Here is a 22,272-nt window from a genome sequence, read left to right on the forward strand (position 1 = left end):
ACGTTCTGCATTGCAAACTGTGAGTAACAAAACTTTCATATATTTAGTAATTGAGTGTAGTACGTGGATGGTTGCAGAAGCTGAGTGCTGACGTTTTGTATTTTGAAAACAGATATAACAAACCAAAATAATTACATTATTCTGGCTTATGTATATTGTTCTTGGCCTCATTTCCATGGTTCAAGAAATACCTAACGAAAAGCAAATATCAAGCATTTACAATTGTTATAATGAATCGTTGATCGAACAATATGTCAGTAAGGCTTTAATTATTTGTCAAAATATAGTTTGTAACATTCTTTTTTCATAAATATAATGAAAACAAAATCAATTTAGAAACTAACTTATGAACTGAAAAATAGTGCGATCCAGTTTTTACAACAATAACTTCTAGAAAAAATCTGCTTAATCTTTTTAATTCGGAAGGCAAAGATTTGAAATCAACTCGTGTACTATTTAAATAATTCACGTTAAGCTTTTTAAAAAGCTAGTATTATACTGTCAACAAGCTGACTTGATCATGTTTATCTTGGATGACTGGCTGCCGAATATCGTACGTTGATAAAAGTTTATGTTTTACGTGGTAAGTTTTGTTTTTATGGTATATATTGTTACTTTGTCAAAGTTGTAGACTACACCAATTCTGATCAAAGATGATTTCTGTTGAAAACGCACACTCATAAAACGTTCATTATATATAGGTTATTTGATGACGACATTTTTGTATATACACCATGTACACAGCATTGTGTTTTGTCACTTAACTATAGAAATACACACCACACATATCAAATGTGTGTCAAAAACTGGTGTATATATTGGGGGAGATACCTTGATATTCCAATCGAAGACATATTATTTAGCAAGCACCCTAGGTACATAATTTTTAGCAAGTTCTCGATGTAGTTTTATATGATTACAAATCTTCTACATCTTATTCAATCTATATACTTCTCTAGCTTAATTCCCTACAAAAGAAAACATATATCCCCTACACATGAAGGGTTCTATATATCTTGGTTCACGGTAATACAATTTATCAGTACTCGGAATATACAATTTCAGGTTGAAACAACAAACCCATCATTTTGATTGGTTGATTTCTGATTCTGAGTACGATAATCGTGCTCAAAATTTGTATGTCCGCAATGCCAGGAAGTCTTTACTTGTTTTACGTTCATGGGTAAATTTTCAAATTTTAACACTAGTTTTAGCTTCTTTTTTTTGTGTGTTAAAAGTCCTTATATGTTTTTGCAATTTTCATTCAGCTCAATCATAAAATATATTTTTATATATATATAAAAAAAGGGAAATTATAGTATTAGAAAAAAAGTAGCTAAATCACTGATGTCTGAGCATACATTAATAATAATCATCATAACAGAAGGATATGTAGATTCTTTCTTAACTAATTACTTACACTTTTACTTATACTGTAAATGCTGTTATGAAACTTCTTAAACAATACCCTGATGTTTTAGATTTTGTATACATTTCTTACCATGTGTATAATTCTAGTGATATCACTGTTATAACTATCGGACTTAAAGGGGACAACATATCATATTTATAGAAGTTTGGATCTTTATCTATGTTTTAGGTTTAAGACTGGCTTGACATTTTGAAATTTGGATCCTCAATGCTCTTCAACTTTGTATTTATTTGGCTTTTTAACTATTTCGATCTGAGCGTCACTGATGAGTCTTATGTAGACGAAACGCGCGTCTGGCGTATAAAATTATAATCCTGGTACTTTTGATAACTATTTACACCACTGGGTCGATGCCACTGCTGGTGGACGTTTCGTCCCCGAGTGTATCACCAGCCCAGTAGTCAGCACTTCAGTGTTGACATGAATATCAATTATATGGTCATTTTTATAAATTTTCTGTTTACAAAACTTTGAATTTTTCGAAAAACTAAGGATTTTCTTACCCCAGGAGTAGATTACCTTAGCCGTATTTGGCACAACTTTTTGAAATTTGGATCCTCAATGCTCTTCAACTTTGTATTTATTTGGCTTTTAAACTATTTCGATCTGAGCGTCACTGATGAGTCTTATGTAGACGAAACGCGCGTCTGGCGTATAAAATTATAATCCTGGTACTTTTGATAACTATTTACACCACTGGGTCGATGCCACTGCTGGTGGACGTTTCGTCCCCGAGGGTATCACCAGCCCAGTAGTCAGCACTTCAGTGTTGACATGAATATCAATTATATGGTCATTTTTATAAGTTTTCTGTTTACAAAACTTTGAATTTTTCGAAAAACTAAGGATTTTCTTACCCCAGGAGTAGATTACCTCAGCCGTATTTGGCACAACTTTTTGAAATTTGGATCCTCAATGCTCTTCAACTTTGTATTTATTTGGCTTTTTAACAATTTCGATCTGAGCGTCACTGATGAGTCTTATGTAGACGAAACGCGCGTCTGGCGTATAAAATTATAATCCTGGTACTTTTGATAACTATTGACATGTACATATAAACAGGGTTTATCAAAACCTGTATTAGTTAAAGAATTGGAGTGTAGTGAGGTGAACATTCTTAATATATATATATATTATATTCATTCGATCAAGAACTCATATCATTAAAAACACCATATCAATCAAAATTACATAAGTTTAAATGTGCAAGGCAGATGTATAAATGTTATAAAATAACTTTCAACTACTAGTATCAAGGTACATTTAAGAAATAAGAAACTTTATTTCTTATGCAGCAGAAAAACTGCAATCTGATTGGTTAATTACCCCGGTGTAAATTACACCCCACCCTGGTTCACCCGGGGTTAAATAAAATTTTGCCAAAAATTCTAAAAATGAAAATTTTGCCCAAAATTTTAGATATGAAAATTTTGCCAATAAAAATAAAAAATAAAAAATTTGCTCAATAAAAAAAATAAAAAAATGTCCCCCAAATTTTTTTTTTTTTAAAATGTCCCAAAGAATTTTTTTTTTTTTTAAATATTTTTTTTTTTCCCAAACAATTCTAAAGAACACACCTAAATGAAGTAAAAAAAGTAGTTGACAATGCACAGCAAGTTCGCCATTGAAAATTTGTGAAAATGGAAATTTTTCATTACCATTTTTCAATTATTACATCCTGGTTTAAAAATGAGTAATAAAATTGATCATAAGAAATAAATTCGTTATCTTGGTGTTATCAGGGGTGTACGAAATTTTACACCGTTGTTGAAAATTCATACACCCATTCGGTTGCGCCTCAGGGTGTATGAATTTTTAACAACGGTGTAAAATTCTGTACACCCCTGATTACACCAAGATAACTAATAGTACTTGTTATTTGTAATAAAGTAAATACGTTCTATTGTCAAATACAATTTAATATTAAATTTCAAGTTCGTATTGCCAAATGACGACAAGTTGATTATTCACTTACATTTTGGGAGGTTTAGCGTTATAAAACTAGGTTATTTTCATAATTTTCCATATTTGCCTGTACCAAGCCAGGAAAATGACAGGTGTTGTCCATCCGTTTGATGTGTTTTACTATTTGATTTTGCTATGGACTTTCCGTTTTGAATTTTCCTCGAAGTTCAGAAAATACGGGTAGCGCAGTTACCATTCTAATAGTAATCCTATTCTAAAGTTTACAATAGATGCCAACAGTGGATAGATGTTTAAATATTTTTTCAAATCTCGTAAATTGATTACGAGAAAACAAATCGAGATAAATAGCCAAATCACGGAGAATATTGTAGTATGAACTATAAAGGGGCAGCATAATGAGGTCGCCAAAATTTCGAGCAGTAAGGCAAATAACCTAAACCCGACTTTATTCCTGTCAATCATCCCGGAATCCTTGAGACGAAAGACCTTAAATGACCCAAGATCCATGTGCATTTGAACTCTATAATTAGATGGAGAACAGCTTAATGTTCGGAATATCTCTTTCATACTATGCACGTGCCTATCAAAATACTAATTAAATAGTGATACATCAAAGTTTTGACTGGCCGCAAAAGTAAAGACTTCTGTAGAGAACATAATATGTGTGTGAGTTGAACTGTAAAACAAGTAAATATTTAGATCATTGATAAAGACCGTGAAAGTAATAAATATGTCTCATTGGCGATTTGTGGTCAACATCACCCAGTGGAAAATCAAGTACTTCTAAACATAAAATTGAAAATACAGACTACCAAATTTTATTCAATAGATTTACATAAGTTTATGATTATACAATTATTTTTTGGCCCTTCAGAATCTTCTCAGCTGTGTATAAATTTTGACCAGTCCCTGCCTAAAAAGTTTATAAGCATTCATGAGAAGCAAACTTCCAAGGCAGTGACACACCCGTCAGTTCGAAGGAACACAGCATGGTTCCGAGGGAGCACAGCATGGCTCCCTACTGCTTTGACAGCGCAGCATGGCTGGCGAACGAGTTGAACTGACGGTGGTGATGAGACAACTGAATTCGTGGGGGAATAAATGAAATTTGGTTTATAGATCCAGACAATAAAATTTCATTAATGTCCAAAAACTCAGATGAGAATCAGCTGAGTGCCCCCAAGGATGGTGTGAGGTGGTTTAGCCTTCAATATATCAACGATAATAAACTTGTTTTAAAGACAAGAGAAATTAACCGCGTAAACTAAGAATAAAGTGTATTAATATGTATACATAAGCAAACAATCCTATAGCTATATAACACAATGAGTATATACAAATGTAAATATATATTTACGACTCAGTTAAACTTTGTTGAGCATATTTGATAGAAGTTGGGGAAATCTTGATATATCTACAATAACTATCTGATTTCCATCGACCAAGTACTTTGATCATATGATCTTTTACGCGTGCTTTCCCACCACTAGTTGCGGCACCAGATCTGAAAGAATGACCATTATACATGTTTGGGTCATAACCGCAAAGTTCTAAAATATTCTTCAATTTCACTAGAAAAAATTGTCTGTTTAAAGCTTCTCTATTACCTGTTATAAAAAGCGGGTCAGATGGACATCCAATTCCAAATTCAGAATGTCTAATACTTAAATATCTTTTTAAAGCCAAAAAAGGGCAAATAGAGTTATCTATCTTAAACAGTTTAATATCTATTCCCTTTCGGAATGGATCAGTTTTAGATTCTTTAAGTCTCAGAATAGCATAATCAGTCTTTAAAATAATATCAGATATGCATAAGCTAGTTAGAGGGTCAAACTTATCAACATTCATGACGGTAAATTCTCCACATCTCAAAAATGCGAAAAACGCAACTATGCAAGTTGTTTCTATCAAACAATCAATATATTTATCAAACACGCCTTTTCTCATTCTTAGGCAAATTTCCTGTAAAATTGGAAAAGTAATCGGCAACCTGGTTCTAGTTTGTGAGCCTTGTATGCGTCTAACAGATTTTAAAATCAGAGTGAGTCTTGGTAAAAATTCGCCATGAGGCGTTTCTAGAGGATTATGATATCCCGACTTCAAATATGCATGTCGTATACCACATAAATAATTTTCCATAGTAGTGTGTTTCAGTTTCAAAACTTTAAAACAATGTGCTATTAAGTAAATGAGAACGTCCTCTGATATAAGAGGTAGATCGTGTGAATTATATGTAATACCATTTAGCAACAAAAATCTAACAAAGTGAGAAAACCCTATATTATACAAAGATCTTGTTGTATTAGCAACAATGGTCATTTACGCCATTGTTCTTTCGGCATCAAACTCTGGAGGGTCAACAGTAAGGAAGTCATCCAGTAAATGAAGAATATGTTTAACGTAATTGTGTTCTGCTATAAAACAAATCGCTGTAGAGATATTATCAAATATTTTAGGGCTACTACGGCACACAAATGACAATCGCACATAAAAATAGTAATGAGATTCCCATTTAAAACAAAATAATGGCCATTGTTTCGGTAGTACTGGGCATATTTTAAATGCATTTTGAATGTCGAACTTACAGAGTTTTGTCCCTTTCCCGTAATTAGTAATGAGACGAATTGCGTCATCTATCTTGACATACATCATAGAGCACAAATCTGTGTCTATAAGATCGTTGATGCTTACGTTTGTATCGTTGTGCGGTGCGGACAAGTCTAAAATAAGACGCTTTTTAATAGAATATTTACCTTCTGCAACTCCTAACGGACTTACTCGATAATCATCAAAACGTAATTTTTCAAACAGACCATAAACGAAACGATTAAGTAGCTCTTTGTAAATAACATCTGAAACTGTATCGTTCTGTGACCTAGCGCTTTAATTATTTCTACATTCCATTGTTCTAATATTATCATATTTAACCATAGTATCAAAGCCATATTGTAACCCATTACATAAATAATCAACGAAATGTTTGTCTGGATGATTCATAAGTTCACTTTTAAGCAGTTTGACATTGACCGGGGTTGTAGCGTGCATACCAATTTAGTTAGTCACATTTTACGAGATGTCTTTGGAGTTTCTTTATCAATCGGGGGTGTCTGATTGGATGAAGACGTTGCTGATGGGCGTTTCCCACATAGAACCTGTGAATGTCCTGTTGAACGGCATTTGGTGCAAATATGTGCAAAAGTACAGGTGCGTTTTGTACACCCTCTAATGCTATTAATGTTATTACAAATCTCTTTATCGTCATGAAAATATTTTGGTCGGCCGTACTTATCGCCACGATCATCATTTCTTGTACTATTAATCTCTTGGTGATTTACTGTGTTTCTGAGCTGCAGTGGACAAAATTCTGTAGTGTGATCGCACATGTGGCATAATTTACATACGCTGATTTGAAGCCCTGCAGCTACGAGTGTGAATAAATCTCGGTCACGTTTACTCCAGTCTACCTTAACGTGGTGTTCTCTTAATATTCTCTTAATAGTGTGGACGCTTTGGCTGAAAACATTTTATGGTTATCGTAATACTTAGACCCGTGAAAATTACTAATATCAATTATGTCTTCTTCGTATGCATCTAATTCGACGCGTCTTTCTGGATAAGATTTTGACATTATTCTTTTATATTTGCAGAATGCCTTAATAAATTCCTGAATGGTCAGTGTGCGGTTTAATCGTATGTCTGGTTTCCCTGTGAGATTAACCTCAATGCTGCCAGCAATTACGGTATGTGATTGTGGGCATTCATAATTAGGGAAGCAAGGCAGCTATATTAACATCCTTACCGTCAATAATCTGTCGCTGCAGTGATGATGATACAATATCTATACCGGTAAAATCATCTGATCTGGCTCCCTTGTTGGTGTCTACGGATACACAATTCTCCTGTATTCCGGAATGAGAAGCAGTAGTAATGGTAAAGTTATCAACGGTAGTAGACTGGTTGTACCAATGCTGAAGGGTAAATCCGTCTTTGATTGTGTTCTGCTTTTATCCGGGATTCCTCAAAAGAAGTTGGGTAACGGTACTTTGTAAACCCGTAAACCATTGGGACATAGCGACGAACGCATTACACATGTTGCTCGTTGGAATACCCGCCTCCGGTTCTGGGTTGATGAATGGGTGTTGCTCCGGTGGGGATTGTTGAGTTCCAATATCCGGAATTACTTCTGCTTCAACAACGGATGTCTCATTTTGTTTGATATTATATCGACAGGAACTTCGATACCCAACTCCTTTAATTCTTGGATGAGTTTTGTCTTACTCCACGTGGATGGGTCCTCACTAGAGTCTACAGGCGGACGATCGTAAGGCATTTCTTTTTCGGTTGCCTCTTTGACTTTCTGGTAGACATAATGTTAATGATGGAACTTGATTATAATGTTACAATAAAAGTTACCACTCACGTGTGAAAAAGGAATACAAATATCCAAGGTTACTTAAATCCAAGTTTACTTAAATCCAAGGTAGGAAACTAAATCAAAGCTTAAAGTGCCAATCTAGATGACAACTAATTATATAAAAGTCTAAAATTGTAGAATAAAAGAAAAGTACTCTAACGATATAACACAATTAAACGAAAAATTTTGCTTCACAATATAAAATAACGTCCTTCTATCCAAACAGAATAACAAAGATGAGTTCTGCCACGTGTATCCCTTCTAAATTAAATAAGGAACAACCGATAACAGCAGCACATGCAGACACGAGCTTCTTAACACGAATAAATCACGCCTAAATAATATGTAAGCTAACAAAAACCAAATGCTCGACTTTAAAAGCAAACGAATTGAATGAAGAAACAACTGTCATATTCTCATTTAGACATTTGCTAAAGAAAATTATCGATAAATTCTAGCTAAATACTTAGCCGAACATTGTACAATTATGTATAATAAAATCAGAGAACTATATTTTACTATTGCACAAAAGAAATGCATACTATAATTCGCCCTTCAACAACGATATAAAAAAGCTGAACTGTTATGATAAAGAAATAATGATGTTTATAATTTCTTTGTAGTTAATGTCGACATACTATATAGGCTTTGTTACATTCAATCACTTCATTAAAATTGCGTATACGTATGAAATTATAAAGCAGTTATTTATGTTTCTTAAAATAATACGAATCATGTATGTACAAAACAAATAAATCATGTCTTGAAATTAAAACAAAAACAGAAAGGGCAGCACCAAAAGGGTATCAAATGTAGAAATCTGCAGTTGTGCAGTCAAAAATATACCAATTATGCTATTACAAAAGAAATACAGGTAATCATACAAAACCTTAAATCTCTTATCAGTACGGCGTATTTTCTGCAGTTTCTTACCGACATCAGTTTTCACACAAATATATATTTTCAGAGTACATAAGATGGCTTTGCATAATACAATTCTGATGTTAGTATCTGGTATTCTGATAGGAATTTATTTTCTGCCAGTTGAAAAAGATGTAGTTCTAGATGTAAAGTTAAATGCCTCATACGACTATATTGTTGGTAAGTATATATTTTACATATTTATACAGGAGCAAGTAGGATCCACATTTAGTTGTACTGAAAAAAGGTATGAAAATAAAGTAATGCTAAGATAAATCCAAATTATAAAATTCCATTGATGCTTCGTAGATAATTTCAAGTCTTGACATCACAGCCAAGTTAATCATTTTATGTATATATATATGAAGTCGTGGTCTTTTAGTCAATCAATGTACCATTAGAACAATCTAAAGCTATTTAGGCCAGAGACTAAACACAGAATAGGATAGTCCCCATTTGTTTAGAAAGGGTTCCCGTCGATCCTTCTTAAATCTGTAGAAAGGGTTCAAATTTAATAACTTGTGCTTGATATTGAACAATTTTCAATCCGTTAAATTTTTTTAAATATTGTGATTTCAATTTTGTTTTTCACAATTTACTAAAAGAATTTTTTTATAGTTTCTGTTCAAACGCTAACATGCTTGAAAGTTTAGTACATATCAATTGACTTAATTGAGATGCAAAGTCGAGATAGCTTTTGCTATATAATTAACAGATAATAAATTGTATTGGATTTTCTTTAAGTTGGTGCTGGTTCATCTGGAGCAGTTATAGCAAACAGACTTTCTGAAGATCCAGAAAAATCGGTGTTATTGGTAGAAGCAGGAGGTTCCGAATATGGTAATGAAGATATCAGTACACCTATTAAAGCTGCAGCCGTAGAGAACACTAAAAATGATTGGTCGTTTTATACTGTTTCACAGAAGTACTCACATCAAATGAAGCAAGACCAGGTAGTGTAATTAATCACGTACATATAGTTTTATTGCAAATAAAGGTATACATTAGCAGCAAAGACTTAATACGTTTAAATGATATTTTTTCAATAACAAAAATGTTTTCGTACACAATGCCCCGACTGAAGTGTACTGTCGATACGGAAAATAAATACATCGTGCACGTACACACATTTTTTTCTTATTATCTGTTCCTGACAAACGAAACTTCACGTGTTTGCCTGAACACAACTTTACAAACGATCAATTATAAAATGATTTACTCTGGCAATAAGATTACATGTATGTCTTAGGGAATTACGGGATTTCTCATGATCATTGTTTATTTTTTGGAATGTCGTATGAAAAATATATAATATATCAATATACCAATAGAATATGTTCAAATTGCATATATACTTTTAGCCCTATTTATTTTGATATAAGTTGTAAAGTGATTATGCGCAAATTAAAGATAAATTATTCTCCCAATGCACGGTTATGTAATGGGTCCATTTTTTCACTAGAAAAGTTTCTGGCCCAGAGGTAAAGTCCTTGGAGGATCTAGCAGTATAAACTATCTCACTTATGTCAGAGGAAGTAGATATGACTACGACAACTGGGAAAAAGAGGGGTGTACAGGATGGAGCTATAAAGATGTCTTACCATACTTCTTAAAAATTGAGGATATTCAGGCTCCTCAATTTTATGATTCAGGTTCGAACTAGCTGAATTCCCGGTTGAAAGTTTTTTATGTTTGCTATATACCTCAATTAAATTCAAATTACTTGCTGTAAATGATTTTCTGTTGATTCTCTGCTGTTAAAGTTTTAGTCTTGAATGCATCTGTCATATGAAATATTGTTTAAAGCATCAATGACATAGTAATTCATTTAAATGATATGCATTTGTAAATATTAAAGAAATTGATGAACATAAATGATTAAAGGCAACAGTAATATACCGCTGTTCGAAACTCATAAATCGATTGAGAAAAAAAACAAATCCGGGTCATAAACTAAAACTGAGGGAAATGCATCAAATATAAGAGGAGAACAACGGCACAACAGAAGCACAACATTGACATGTAACACACACAGAAACGAACTATAATAGCCATTTACCTGACTTGGTACAGGACATTTTAAGAAGAAAAAATGGTGGTATAACCTGGTTTTGTGGCATGCCAAACCTTCCGCTCTTATGGCAATGTTTAATACATAATTTAAATGACAACATTACATGACATGAATACAATACAAATAAATGGGAGAACAATTAGGACAGGGAAGCACACGAATAAAAGCTAACAAAAGCGAGCAGATTTAAAATTTAATACGCAAGACGTGCATTTCGTCCACACAAGAATAACCGATAATAAACTGAACACATATTATGAAAAAAATAGAAAGGACATTATATTATCTCTTTCCCCATACTTTATATGTATACTCATTTTCCAAACTATTCCTACTTGCTTATTATTATTATCCACATGCTATCCCTTTATAGTTATTGTTTTATTCAGTAGACTATCAACAATCAAATTTTCATTCTACAGACTATTCTTGAATACAAGATAGAGCTATTCAAAACGCTTTCAATAAACATTTATTGTTTTATTCTCAATTATGTCTGAAAATTGTTATTGATTATCTTTACAGATTATCACTCGAGGGGAGGGTACTTAGGTGTAAGTGAAGTCAGAAATACGCCACTTCCAGAAATTTATAAACAAGCTTCACATGAAATCGGTATAGAACATGTTGACCTGAATGGAGAAAATCAAATAGGTAGAATAATTTATTCTAAGTATTTTTGTTTTTATACACCCACACTATGGATCTATCGTCTTTCTGTTGTATCAACTACTAGTATACCAATATAGATAATAATTCTTCATTTTAACATTGATTTATAAGCAAAAGTCTTATGTTCAATTAACGGAAACAACTTTTTGTGCTGACATGAATTGTCATTGATATGGTTATATTCATAAATTTAATGTTTACAAACTTTTTGATTCTTTGAAATACTAAGGCTTTTCTACCTCAGGCATAGAATACCTTAGCTGTATTTGGCAAAACTGTTATAAATTTTGGTTCTCAATGCTCTTCACTTTCGTACTTTATTTGGCCTTTTAAACTTTCTTGGATTCGAGCGTCACTGATGAGTTTTTTGTAGACGAAACGCCCGTCTGGCGTATTCACTAAATTTAGTCCTGGTATCTATGATGAGTTTATTTTAAGTCCAAAATGGATTAAAGTAAAAAATAAATAAATTGCACATTCAGAAATATTGCACGCGCTGTTTTCAGATGTAAAATATGATTCATTACAGATTTTTAAAAGGTGAATGGTGAAATAATAGATACTATACACAACAAGTTCTTAAATAAAATCAGGTTTTGAATTTAAAATACTTATTTGTGAGTGAAAACAAATAGTTTTGCGAAAAACTCTTTATTTGATTATCTATTTGAAATATTTGCAGGTTTTTCATACATGCAGTCGTCCATGAAGAATGGTGAACGTCAAAGTACAGCAAAAGCTTACTTAAGACCTGTTATCAATAGATCTAACTTACACATAAGTATCAATACATTTGTAACAAAGGTACTTTATGCTTTCCTGCATTTCCTATCTTTATAAAGACACTGTACGTTATATTTTCTTTTAGGAATATTGAATATTAATTTAAAAACTTCTGTATAAGTTAACAGCTGCAACATTTTCGTATGACAGCATTTCGAGATATTTGCCACAATTACTGAACTAATGGAATATATATGAATAAAGAAGTCTCTACAAAATTAAACTTGTATGCCACTGACATACAAGTGAGAGCTTAAATAAAGTCAACAGTAGTATACCGCTGTTCAAAACTCATAAATCCATGGACAAAAAACAAAATCGGGGTAACAAACTAAAACCGAGGGAAACGCATTAAATATAACAGGAGAACAACGACACAACATCGAAACGTTACACACACAGAAACGGACCAAGCATCAGACAAAATCCCATGAGAATAACAAATATATCATCAAAACAAAATACATGAATTACATTTTAAGCTAGCTCTAAAACCTGGTTAAATCCACTTATTCCTACATAAGAAATACCTGTACCAGAACAGGAATATGACAGTTGTTTCCCCTTCGTAATATGTGTTTGAGATCTTGATTTCGCCACTTTATGAAGATCTCTCGGAAGATCTCTCCGTTTTGAATTTCTATTTAATAGTTATTTTGATTATTTTACTTTTTGTGATGCAACATAAACCTTTAATCGCTTTATAATGGTCCTACAACATGACTGGCGTTATTATATAAACAACATCTGATTCGTATTTTTATATTTTGGTATGTCGCCGAATATATCTTTTAATACCATTCCATGTATGATTTTGTTTGAAATTTCAAAATGATTGCATTAAAGAAAGAGAATTCAAGATCTTTCCCAAATGAAACAGTTATGTCCATTTAAACACAACATACCCATCTAAATGAAATTTCTGGTGTATAATTTTTTTTGTTATATCAATTTATCCACACAATAATATCAAATCAACATATGCGGTAACCATTTAAAAAAAACTCGAAGCATAGCATAAAAATGAAACTACCACGAACAGATCCGATGGTGGTTAACGCTTTATCTTATAACTGCTTCAATAAAGTATGTGTTTAAAGTTTCATGTGAGTTATACGAGAGTATGGAGCCTGAAGATGTAAACGAGAAAATAGCTTAAGTTTATCTTATATTTTAACAGGTATTACTTGAGGGTAAAAAGGCTATCGGTGTAGAAGTAATTAAAGACAACAGAAAACTGAATCTCTATGCGACAAAAGAAGTTATCTTATCTGCCGGAGCCATGAACAGTCCTGTTATTTTAATGTTATCTGGAATTGGTCCAAAGAATCATCTGACAAAGTTAAAGGTAATCTCGTAGAGTTGTGATAAAATTGATATTGGAAATGGGGAAAGTGTCAAAGAGACAACAATCCGACCAAAGAACAGAATAGAGCCAAAGGTCAACATTGAAGACTATTTTTGGAATTGTTTGTGTTAATATACCTGTAGTAGTTGATATATATAAGTACAGTTCTCTTTTGTATTTGGCAGACAAATTGCCATTTGAACACTGACAGGCGGGAGACATTATATCACTGTTCTTTTCAATTAAATTTCTAAAATATTAAGATTTTTATCTTATCAAAATGGCATCCTATGTTTCTGTATGTGTAACAGGAAGACAACAATGTTACATCAACTACTACATTCTGCACTAAATTAAAATGGCATAATGCACATGATTTTTCTGAAACAACCATTGGCCACTAATATATGCTTTGTATTTGTTTGTCTTTTTAACTGTTTTGATCTGAGCGTCACTGATGAGTCTTATGTAAACATCAAAACAGCAGGTGTGATTTTCAATCATGACAAACCACGCATGCACCCGTATTCTGGAGTTTTTAATATCAACAAAGTAGTGAAAATAGACAACGAAAACGACATTATCCATGACATAGTACAAATCAATAGAAAGAAATCCTCTGTTTGAATTTTACCATCTTATATGGCACGAACTTGAATAAAGTATTATAAACTGTAAATATTATAACGGACTGAATATTCGAATGACAGTTAATTGATAACGCAATTATTTGTCTTCTTACATCCCACCAAAGCCAACGGGAAAAATATCTGCAACAACAAAAATAGCGCCTTCTTGTGGAATTTGTGGAACCTATTTTATTCTTGACTTGTAATTTAGTGATTTGTATCCTGTAGTTTTCGTGATCATCGAAACGTTTCCTTGGCTAGGCGGTAACAATGAAACTGATACATTCTCTCAAAACATGACTAAAAAATAACAACAAAAACTAAGAAATGTTGAATTTCATTTAACAAAACAAGACAAGACTTCAACAAATTAATAAATTTGATTTGCACATAAATTGAGTAGTTACATTATATAAATCAGGAAAATATAGAAATGAATGTATCCGATGTAAACTCATACATGTTACAGTTTTTTTTTATTTACAAATTAGTAAATTGCATTTTAGAAATTAAAAAGACTGCATTTTATGAATTCAAGAATATATTCGTATAATTATAGCGGTTATTGCCTACCATACTATGGAATTGACGTCTATAGTAAATTGTATTTTTGGCTTATCAAAGTGTCGTTCATACATGGCTGGTGGCCTTATAAACTCTTAACAAATCGTGGTTGACTAAATAATTTCTGTAAAAATTAATATATGATTTTAATCATGATATTCATTTTAAAAACCTTTTTTTTTAATCCATGATGCTGACTTTTTAATACTATTTTCTTCCAATCTTCCCCCAGATTACTGTTGTTGCCGATTTACCAGTTGGTGAAAATCTTCAGGATCATTATCAACTTTTCGTGAAGTTTTTGATAAACAAACCATACAGTACTACGTCTGATGCAACAGCCTCGTTGTGGAATAAACTACAGTATAATGTATTAGGAAAAGGTACATAGCTACATTAATAAAAAACTTTAAGAGCGTATAACGTTTCCTCAGCACAAGTTATACTTTAACATTCACAGCTTATGACTATTTGTTTTCGTAAGACAATTTGAAAATAAGTCATAGTCAACGAACATAACCTTTGTTAAAAATGTGTTTTAGAACTTTTATTTGCTTTGTTAATTCCAGCATTGTTTTTTTTTCAATTGTCCACTGGAATCATCTCCCAGGTTTGTGTGCAATCTTTGATTTGATTTCCACAATAAATGTCGGAATAAATGACTTTTATATGAAAGGAATTTAAATTAACGTTAACATTATTTATATATTCCCTTTGAGATATATGTTGTTAAATGGATTTAACCCCAACCCCCAAAATCAAATGAAAAAGATATTACATAGATTTGAACACAGAAGTTCTTTCTTTTATCAATTGTTTCACCTTCTTACGCTCTAATTGTTCCAATAAGACAGCGATACAATAAGCATGAATTATCAAATATTCTCAACACGACAATTACGACGCGATTTTTCCTGGTACTTATTAGTTTAGATCGTCAGCGTTGCAATTGGTTCTATAAAAAAACTCAAAATTTGATATTTATGTTTAAAACACTTACCATTCACAATAACAATAATCAAAACAAGATAGTGTGTGTAATACACAGTTATTATTTTTCAATGCAGGAGTTATGACCTCAACTGGTTTGGAAGGACATATTTTTGGTAGGATGACAGACCGAAACAAGACAGAACCACTGTATCCAGATTATCAGCTTGAGTTTTTCAGCATTGCACAAGATGATCAATATATGGAATATGGTATACCAGTGAATCATAATAAGTCTGTAAGAACTGTCGATTTTTACTTTAGAATTACTCCCAAGACCATGTATAATAAATTGATTCATATCAATATGATTGAAAGAAAATTAGAAAAGTATAGGTGTTGAAAATCGAAAGCTTAAAATCGAAATTCAAAGTTTTTTTTTTCTTTCTAAATTTCATATGGATTTGAATTTTGGATCTCTAATGATCCATTTTATTTTTCGTATGTTTGTTATTTAATTATTTCATTAAAGGAAAATTGAATAATCGAAATGTAGCAGAATACAAACATACTCAACATACCGTTATTGAATAGTGTACCTTTAAATAGAAAGGTGTGTTGCTAGAAGGCTGATATAAACAGTGTAAAACGAGTTGCTATCTGATTAAAAAACTATTTGGAAGATAAAAATGCATCTTCATTTCAATTACACTTACACTACGGTTCTGGTTAATTTTAAAAGGTAATAAAACTACTACAAACAAGATCCAGTTCTATGGAGTTTACAATGCTTGCCATTCAACAGCATCCGAAATGTACAGGTTACGTACGACTTCAGAGTACTGATCCATTCGATTACCCCGAGATTGACCCAAACTATCTGTGCGAATATGATGATGTGAAGACTCTTCTTGCTGGTAAGTATTGAATAGCGTTTTTTTAACTAAATGAACTAATTATAAGCAGCACTGAAAATAACTAAAATATGAATGGAAGCGTTCTTGAACCAAAATATGCGCTTAAATTTCATGTTGAAATAGTCATATTGAAGGATCTAAAACAATATACTAGTCATGTAAACTCAGGACGTCAAAACAAGACCAAGAGAATAACATATAATGTAAAATATATAATTTCTAATCCTAAAATGTGTAAACCCAGAAATGTGAACTATTATGTATAAGTATTTGATCAAACCTTTCTATGAACCTAATCTACAATTGTCTCTGTTTAGGTTGACTATGTCATCTATTTAAGACTATGTAAATAATATAAAAAAGAAGATGTGGTATGATTGCCAATGAGACAACTCTCCACAAAAGACCAAAATGACACAAACATTTACAAATAAACTCATCATAGATACCAGGATAAAAAAATGTAATTGCGCAAGACGCGCGTTTCGTCTACAACAGACTTATCAGTGTCGCTTGAATAAAAAAAAGTTCAAAAGGCCAAAAACGAATTGAGAAAAACATACTTCCTCATCAAAACTTTAAGTAAGTTGAATTTCTAAAATTTACCAACATCGATTGTAGATGCGGAGCATTTATAATATAATGAAATGATTAACTAAAAACAAATAGGTAATGAATGATGACATCTCATCAAAACATGGCTTTTTTATTATATTTTTTAAGAAAGGAGTAGGTCAAGTAAGATATATAGCAGTTTTACAAAATTGTAAAAATGTAAACTTTAAGCTATTTATTGGAAAGTAAAACACTTTTGTTACATAAATATTGGCTGTTTTGACAGTTCAATTCACATGTATCGGGTACTAGATCCTTTAAGTCATGCTAAATTACTGAAATCTTCGAAATTGTATCGTTTTGGTTAATTTTCAGACGGTTTCCGCCTGAAATGGAAGTGGCCGCATTTGTGTTTATTCTTTAAATTAATCTAAAGTTAGTTGTATTTAGTCATAATACAAAACATATTTAAACGTTGAAAATTAATACGAATGCGGCCATTTTCGTTTTTGATAAAAAAACATCTGAAAAGTGACATATTATGGGATATTTGAAGGATTTTTTTTTATTTAAGGCTTGAAATTTAGCGTCTTTAATGACTAAATCAGTTCAAATCTTTCACATAAACTAATTGAATCAACTGAATTAGACATTTAAATGCTTAAAAAGTGTCCAAATCCAGTCCTCAGATGAAAGTGAACTTTGATACAAAAATCAACCTTTACCGGACCAACTCCTTTATGAAAAGCATGCTTGTGAGTATAATAATTTTGTTGACATTTTACATTTTAAGAATATTTCATGTTTTCAAACATTTCAAAGATTTTTGAACATGCATGCTTCAAGAGTTTTTTTTATTTGAAAAGGTATCAGAATAATGCGTAAATTGGAAAAGACAAAAGCTTTTAAAGAAATAGGTGCAACCTATAATAGAATGGATTTCAAGGGTATCTGTGACACAGAAGAGTTTGACTCCGACGAATACTGGGAATGTATCATACGATACTGGGGAATGACAGGATACCACCCTGCATCAACATGTCGCATGGGGTCAAAGACAGACCCTACTTCCGTTGTCGATCCACAACTTAGGTTTGTTAAATGTATTACCAGAAACAGCATTCCAAATTTTGTTTTTGAAGAGTAGAACAAGATCTGAAATAACAAATGAACAACAGTGATTAAATCTCAGGCTATTGCAATGTTTATTTTACATTTTAATATCAATTTGTCAGTCACACCTTATTATTGGCTATCAAACAGTAAAAGAAAATAATTAAAAAATAAGAACTCCGAGGAAAATTCGAAACGAAAAGTCCATAGTCAAATGGCAAAATCAAAAGTTCAAACACATCAAACGAATGGATAACTACAGTCATATTTATGTTCACGTTTGCAAAATTCATTGTATTGCAATATCAATCAGAACAACAAACGAAATTAGTTCGGTACATGGGATGCAAAAGAATTGTTTTGAATAACAATCAATAACAAAGACTAATAATTATTGTATTTACCGCACGGATAGCCAATAATAGATGTTAATGTGTGTGTGTGTGTGTTGGTGTGTGTGTGTGTGTGTGTTTACAAAGGCAGGCATGTTTAGAAAATTTGAATACATTAACATCAAAATTTACGGTAATCCGAGTTGTTTCCCGAAGTCTTAGTTCGTATCCGGTAACAACAGATACAAAAGATACAAAGAACACATCTCAAATTAAAAAAAAATCAAAGACTATTTCTTATTCCATAAGAGGGTATCACCAGCCCAGTAGTCAACGTTTCGGTGTTGACATGAACATCAATAATGTGGTCATTTTAATAAATTTCCTGTTTACAAAACTTAGAATTTTTCGAAAAACTAAGGATTTTCTTATCCGAGGCATAGATTACATTTGTCGTATTTGGCACAACTTTTTGGAATTTAGGATCCGCAATGCTCTTCAACTTTACACTAGTTTGGCTTTATAAATATTTTGATATGAGCTTCACTGATGAGTCTTATTTAGACGAAACGCGCGTCTGGCGTACTAAATTATAATCCTGGTACCTTTGATAACTATCTATACATTGAAATTGATCGTCTAAAGAAGTATCTGAAGATATCATTTATCAACCATTGCAAAGGGCATAACTGGGTGAAAACATGAACCAGTACAGGAATGTACACGTTAATGTTTAAACGTACAAGGAATTCAATGAAAATTCATTGTTTAGATTTATTCAATGCACAAACGAAATAACTAAAAGATATTTTTTTTCAAACTAAGTATAGTTATCTAAGAAACAGTCAGCTAGACAGAACCTCGAGAAAATAAATCCTGGCACTTCTTACAACTCGAAATGTATTTCAGGCCAGAGAAAATATACAAAAAAAATTGTTTATAAAATCAACCAATCATTATTATAATATGGTCAATATCTATTTAGCTGGTATATGAAGAGGAGCAATGACATGCAACCTTTTTTCGTCTTGTATATAAAATAAGGCATATTAAAAGGAATACACAGAAACATCATGATAGTGATTTTGTAACTAACAGTTAATGTATCATTTAAGACTTGATCGTAACTTAGATTTGGATCCTAACTATTTAACAAACATGAAATGCTGCGTGTGTTTCCAAAAGATTGACCTCGTTTATCTATTACAGAGTAAAAGGCATAACAGGATTACGTGTGGCTGATGCATCTGTGATGAGACATTTAACATCAGGGAATACAAATGCACCGTGTATAATGATTGGCGAGAAAGCAGCAGATCTCATTAGGGGGAAAGATACTGTCAAAGCTTTCAGGGATAAGATTAAACATTTGGAATTATAAAGCAAACAGTTTTTTTTTAAAAGAGCATTATAATAATCTGTTGTAAAGTTAAATTCATTCTAAGGAGGTCAAACATAAATTTTGTAGATTTAGTGTATGGCAAATGTAGACTTAACGTTTCTGAAGTAGTCGCAGTTGTATAAATCTAGCATGTGGATCTTGCTTTGTTCCAATTGGAATGTGTTAAAATGTGTTAACTCTGCATTTTAAATGCCAAGATATATAATGAAATATCAGAAATATGTATGCAAAGTAATTAGTGTATTTGCTGCTGACGAATTTTCTTATTTATATATATATACGATTATTCAGGTATGTTTTTTTGCATTTTCTGTTTAGAATAATAAGAAAAAACCCACCGGGCTAATCATGCTATTTAATTCGGACCATCATCCTGAGTTAAAAAGTATTAGTCTTTCGTTTGTGTGTGTCTGGTAATATGATTATCAAATAACTCGGTTAGAAAATTGGTTAGAATGATAGCAAATTACAGAGTTATCTACCCTTATTCGTTAATTTCTAGTGCATTCCAACCAAATTGTATCTTTTTTTACCAGAACAGAAAATGGAAATGAATGTTATTTTTGTGCATAACTACATATTATGAACTGAAATCAATGTCAAATTGGGTGGGTTTTTTTTGTCATGTTTTACCACTGCCTGATTCTTATGCAGAACAAATAACTTGTAAAGAAATAAAAGAGATAGGTTAATACTATCGATTGTCGAAAGAATAGTAAAACAGAAAAGAACTGGCACTATGATATATTTGATTACAGGAATGTTAATTTTTGTTGTGTTCTAAAATTTGCGTTAATTTATTTTTCTATCTAATGTAAAATGTATGAAAAAATCATTTTCTGTCAAATATTCAATAGTTTATATCTGGGAAACAAGCACACGGACCCCTCAATTTTTTTCTATCTCTTTAGTTCCTTTATTCATAAACTTTCATTTTATAACAAACTGCATGAGTCTTTTAAAAAGCTTGGTATTTTGAAGCAGAGTAGCGAACATACTTAAAGAATTTAGAGAGATCTTACATCCTCCATCAGGACATATATAGGTATATAAAGATGTGGTGTGAGTGCCAATGAGACAACTTTCCATCCAAATAACAATTTAAAAAGGTCAACCATTATGGTCAATGTACGGCCTTCAACACGGAGTCTTGGCTCACACCGAACAACAAGCTATAAAGGGCCCCAAAATTACTAGTGTAAAACCATTCAAACAGGAAAACCAACGGTCAAATCTATAAAACTAGAGGCTCTAAAGAGCCTGTGTCACTCACCTTGGTCTATGTGAGTATTAAACAAAGGACGCAGATGGATTCATGACAAAATTGTGTTTTGGTGATGGTGATGTGTTTGTACATCTTACTTAACTGAACATTCTTGCTGCTTACAATTATCTCTATCTATTATTAACTTGGCCCAGTAAATTCAGAGGAGAAGATTTTTGTAAAAGATTACTAAGATTTGCGAAAAATGGTTATAAATTGACTATAAAGGGCAATAACTGCTAAAGGGGTCAACTGACTATTTCAGTCATGTGGACTTATTTGTAGATCTTACTTTGTAAACAGTTATTGTTTTTTTACAGTTTATCTCTATCTATAATAATATTCAAGATAATAACCAAAAACAGAAAAATTTCCTTAAAATTACCAATTCAGGGGCAGCAACCCAACAACGGGTTGTCCGATTCACCTGAAAATTTCAGGGCAGATAGATTTGGACCTGATAAACAATTTTACCACATGTCAGATTTGCTTGAAATGCTTTGGTTTTTGAGTTATAAGCCAAAAACTTAATTTACCCCTATGTGCTATTTTTAGCGTGGCGGCCATATTGGTTTGGTGACCGGATGATGCCACACATTTTATAAACTAGATACCAAATGATGATTGTGGCCAAGTTTGGTTTAATTTGGCCACGTAGTTTCAGAGGAGAAGATTTTTGTAAAAGATTACTAAGATTTACGAAAAATTGTTAAAAATTGACTATAAAGGGCAATAACTCCTAAAGGGGTCAACTGACCACTTCAGTCATGTTGACTTATCTGTTAATCCTACTTGCTGAACATGATTGCTGTATACAGTTTATCTCTATCTATAATAATATTCAAGATAATAACCAAAAACAGCAAAATTTCCTTAAAATTATCAATTCAGGGCCAGCAACCCATCAACGGGTTGTCCGATTCATCTGAAAATTTCAGGGCAGATAGATCTGGACCTGATAAACAATTGTATCCCATGTCAGATTTGCTCTTTATG

At 32.1% G+C, this 22,272-nt stretch overlaps 1 protein-coding gene across 2 annotated transcripts; it reads left to right on the forward strand.

The window, feature by feature from the left end:
* The first annotated feature begins 498 nt into the window (after window positions 1–498).
* Window positions 499–20,298, forward strand: LOC134687517 (glucose dehydrogenase [FAD, quinone]-like). 2 transcript variants are annotated; one of them, XM_063547879.1, is made up of 13 exons: window positions 509–583; window positions 7,006–7,098; window positions 8,740–8,873; window positions 9,438–9,646; window positions 10,156–10,345; window positions 11,293–11,421; window positions 12,122–12,243; window positions 13,403–13,570; window positions 14,996–15,146; window positions 15,831–15,991; window positions 16,436–16,610; window positions 18,032–18,257; window positions 19,820–20,298. In XM_063547879.1, the coding sequence occupies exons 3-13, from the start codon at window positions 8,750–8,752 to the stop codon at window positions 19,989–19,991; spliced, it is 1,827 nt and encodes a 608-aa protein (XP_063403949.1). In that variant the 5' UTR covers window positions 509–583; window positions 7,006–7,098; window positions 8,740–8,749; the 3' UTR covers window positions 19,992–20,298. The 2 variants fall into 2 exon arrangements, with proteins under 2 accessions (XP_063403950.1, XP_063403949.1); XM_063547880.1 differs by lacking the exon at window positions 7,006–7,098 and having other exon boundaries at window positions 499–583.
* Window positions 20,299–22,272: the final 1,974 nt, after the last annotated feature.

Source organism: Mytilus trossulus, chromosome 10 (genome assembly GCF_036588685.1).
Source record: "Mytilus trossulus isolate FHL-02 chromosome 10, PNRI_Mtr1.1.1.hap1, whole genome shotgun sequence".
Classification (NCBI taxonomy): domain Eukaryota; kingdom Metazoa; phylum Mollusca; class Bivalvia; order Mytilida; family Mytilidae; genus Mytilus; species Mytilus trossulus.